The 3876-nt window shown below is 36.7% G+C and overlaps 1 protein-coding gene across 1 annotated transcript; it reads right to left on the reverse strand.

Annotated features, from left to right (window-relative positions):
- Positions 1-2136: 2136 nt before the first annotated feature.
- LOC107623159 (uncharacterized) lies at positions 2137-3876 on the reverse strand. Its single transcript, XM_021114769.2, has 4 exons — positions 3721-3876; positions 2866-2958; positions 2638-2739; positions 2137-2529 (listed from the first exon to the last, which is right to left on the reverse strand). The coding sequence occupies exons 1-4, from the start codon at positions 3874-3876 to the stop codon at positions 2137-2139; spliced, it is 744 nt and encodes a 247-aa protein (XP_020970428.2).

The raw sequence follows: 3876 nt of genomic DNA on the forward strand, positions 1-3876 counted from the left end.
GATCGGGTGCGCGACATGCTCAGCCGAGAGTCCCTGCTACGGGAGGGGAGATATCAATCTCGTGCCGCTAGCTCGCGTTCGAGATTCTGCACCCTATGTCTGAGCTCCTGCATGATCCTTGCGTTGTTGTCTCCTGTTCCTCCGAAAGGACACCTCTCGGAAGATCAGGAGCGTTGGTTTTCTCTTTGTGTCACGGCTCTCGACTGCTCACGGGAGGCGCCTGCAGAGCTCACCCTACTCCTCAGGCGGGCTCCTCCTTCTTTGCGAAGCTCGTCTGGAGGGCAGGTGGACGAGACTCTTCCGAGCTGACGAGGAGGGGGATGCCACCTGCAAGGACTCCAACGCTCCAGTCAGTGTCCGTACAAGAGGCGGCATTTAGTGAGTGACGTACCCGGCGGAGGGGTAGGATCCTCCCCTTATATAGTCTGTACTAGTGTGGGTCCCACATGGGCAGACCCCCTTTCTTGGAAGTTTCCTTTATAGCTGTCCAGGTTCACGCAGGAAGGGGTGTCGTCCGGGTCACCCCCCGGTTGGAGCTCGGTAACCCATCGCGCAAGTCTTTGGTTTGATGGGCTGGGCTGGAACACTTTAAGACTAAAATTAATTTATTTAGAATGAAAGTAATGTGATTAAGTAAAATTTACTTAGATGTGATTAAAAAATAATTGAATACTATACACAGTAAAAAATTGATATTATTGAAAGATAAAATTAAAATTTATTTCTATGTGTCGTTTTTGTTCCCAACGTTTTTGTCCTATTTAAATCCCTAACGTTTCAAAATCGTCTCAATTTTGTCCCACCATCAATTCTATTAACGGATCCCTAACAACAGGACAACATTGAGTCAATTTTGAAATGTTAGGGACTTAAATAGGACGATTGAAACGTTAGGGACAACTTTGAGACTTACCCCAAATGTTAGGGACAAAAACGATATTTTACTCTTAAAATTTTTTATACTAAGACAAGAATTAAATTTTTGACACTTAGTTTAAGAGAGTTATTTCTGTTTAACTAAATATCTAAATATTATCTATTCTTTTTAATAATATTTTAAAAACAAAAAATATTAAAAATAAAGAAAAAACAAAAATACAAATCAAATACACCTTAATATCTGTCTCCAAGCACTTCTCTTCTGTTTTTAAATTTTTTACTCACCTACATCACCTGATGCTATCCCTTCCTTCTTTTTTTGCTGGGCTCATTATCATGTGAACGCCCAATTCTCTAACAAAAATATGTAAAAATATTATTTACACATTAAATTAGGCACTATATATTTATGTATAAATATATGTATAGTTAAACTCATTTCTAATATATATTTTATATTCTAACGTATATGTTATTCTAATGGTTAATTTGATAGCTTATTTTTATTAGATTTTTTAAATCTCTTCCTATATAAAGAAAAAGTCCTAATATCACTACAGGACGCACGGAGATTAGCGGCGGTTTAATTGCCGAATTGCGGCGGTTTTAAACCGCCGCTAAACAGATTGTCAGCGAAATAGGAACCGCAAGGCATAAGGGCGCGGCAATTATACTTTGCGGCGGTTTCCAGCAACCGCTGGCATAACCGCAGCAAATCATGAATTTTGCGGCGATTGGTTTTGCGGCGGTTTATGACCGCCGCTATATCAGCCGCCAAATTTAAAACGGTCATTTATTCGCAGCGGTTTAAAACCGCCGCTAGTTGCTATATTGTTTTTTAGAGATGTTATTCGCGGTGCTTGAAAACCGCAGCTAGTCTGAATAATTTTATTTAATAATTTACTTTGCTTGATTTTACAAACCTGGATAATTTTTTTATATATTTGAATTTATCTAAACAATGTTATCGTTATTTAATTTTTTTAAACTTTTTATTTATATTTTATTAATTTTTTCTTTCATCCTTTTTATTTAAATATTATTATACCTTTTTTTATATCTAAAATTCTGCACTATGGAAATATAGCTCATGAATATTTAACTGCGAAGCAAATTAACATATATATTTTAATAATCTCAATAGAGTATTTTAATAGTCACCCAAAAAGGTAAAGTTCTTGGCTAATAATTAATGCTGCATACTTAACATAAACTAAACATATACTGAAAGACAGAGTATCACATAAAGCCTAATCTCTATTTTCTGCCATGTCCGTCCAAACAATTCATCCGTGCAGCGATGTCCGGAGGCAGCTCCCCACAATGCTGTTGGACCAGATAACTCAGCACACTCTCTATTGCCTGCCTCTTCGTTTTCTCAGCTGCTAATTCATCCTCCATTGCTTTTTGCTTCAATTCTGCCGTTGTCACCTCCGCTTGTAGTTCACACAGCATCCTTTGGGTCTCTTCTACTTGAGCTCTATCCATAGGCGGCTGCGAATTCGGACGGAAGAGTTGACTTGGTGTCGGCCCGTGTCCTATCCCACGCACTCTACCCGGGTGCTCTTTACCGAGAGCTTGGGCAAGGGAATCATTTTGTGACAATAATCTTGTAGATTCATCCAGATGCTCAATCTCATGTATTTTTTCCTGCCAGCATAAATAAAATTACACAATCTCACTAGGCTAATAGCATTCTCAAGACATTCTAATAACTAAATCCAACATGATACAGCATAAATGATTAACTGTACTTACACCAATCTTCCGAGCTTCTTCATGTATATAACTTCCATCAGATCTTTTGTGCTTTAGGATAAATATTTCTCCTCTACCAACTTTCCTCCCTTGCTTTTCTGACTGTGACAATACAAACTATGCCATGAATATTACTTCTTTAGAGTTTTCCAATAATTCTATGTTGTTTTACTATATAAATAAATCAACACTAAATGCCAGTTATACTTGACTACAAATTTATATTACCTCTTCTTCTCTTGCCCTAGCCAAGCTTTTAGAACCGCCAGTGTGCGTGTAAAGTTGCTTCTTTCGATTCAGCCTGTTTTGCTTGCACTTCGCCTATTAAAAATCAACAATATGCTGCTGTTCACTAAAGTAATAAATATAACTATGTAGCATATATGTATCCTACGTTGCAATAGACTCAAAATCAGGAGGCAATAAGCATGAAAGTGTGGAAATTGAATAAACTGTACGTAGTCTTAACATAAGTATTGCTGTACCAAGAACAATAGGTATATGCATGCGGGCCCTATTTACATATAAGAAGCTAACAATGTTATTGTATTTCTAATATGCAAATACAACCCCTATAAAAAAAGCTTTACCAGGCATCTGTGACATAGCCCAATAACAATTATAATATTGCATAAATTATAATAATAGGGGTACTCACATTAAAACAAAAGTCCTATACGGTAACATACAAACAACAAGGTTGGACTAATGAAATGTGGTGTACATCAATCTCATCATCATGGAAGTTTATATTATGATTTTAGCCAAACATTCTTACTGGACCGTGACATGTGCTGAGTATATATGTTTATATTAAATTTAATTACACATGTATATTAAATAACAGGGTTCAAATTCAAATCAATTGTAATAAAAATTATTTTTATATATCAGATCATATCAAAAAATGATCAAAATTGCATGTTCAGACTTGAAAGGATTTCATTATTTAAATAATTACATATATTAGATCAGATTTTGGATCAATAGTTATTAGAATTGAACCGCTTAAATCACTCAATCAGATTGAATATGTGTGTTACAGATTGAATTGGCCTGATCATAACTAAATTAATAGGGTACCTTTGTTCCAGGATCATTACGATAGTCAATGAACCACCTCCAGTGCTCTCTAGGAATTCCCTCCGGGCGCTTCTCAAGATTCTGCTCAAGTGTCCATAATGGTTTGTAATGCGAGTTATACAGCCTCCCCCTTGTGTCCTTCCAGGACTTTCCCAT

This window comes from Arachis ipaensis, chromosome B10 (genome assembly GCF_059453495.1).
Source record: "Arachis ipaensis isolate K30076 ecotype BB chromosome B10, ASM5945349v1, whole genome shotgun sequence".
NCBI lineage: Eukaryota > Viridiplantae > Streptophyta > Magnoliopsida > Fabales > Fabaceae > Arachis > Arachis ipaensis.

Excerpts from the sequence above, each read along its gene's own strand:
- LOC107623159 (XM_021114769.2), bottom strand. The coding sequence starts at position 3,876 with ATGGGAAAGTCCTGGAAGGACACAAGGGGGAGGCTGTATAACTCGCAT. Across the intron at positions 2,959-3,720 it reads GTAATGATCCTGGAACAAAG|GCGAAGTGCAAGCAAAACAG; the intron begins GTACCCTATTAA and ends GATTTTTAATAG. Across the intron at positions 2,740-2,865 it reads CTAGGGCAAGAGAAGAAGAG|TCAGAAAAGCAAGGGAGGAA; the intron begins GTAATATAAATT and ends GTATTGTCACAG.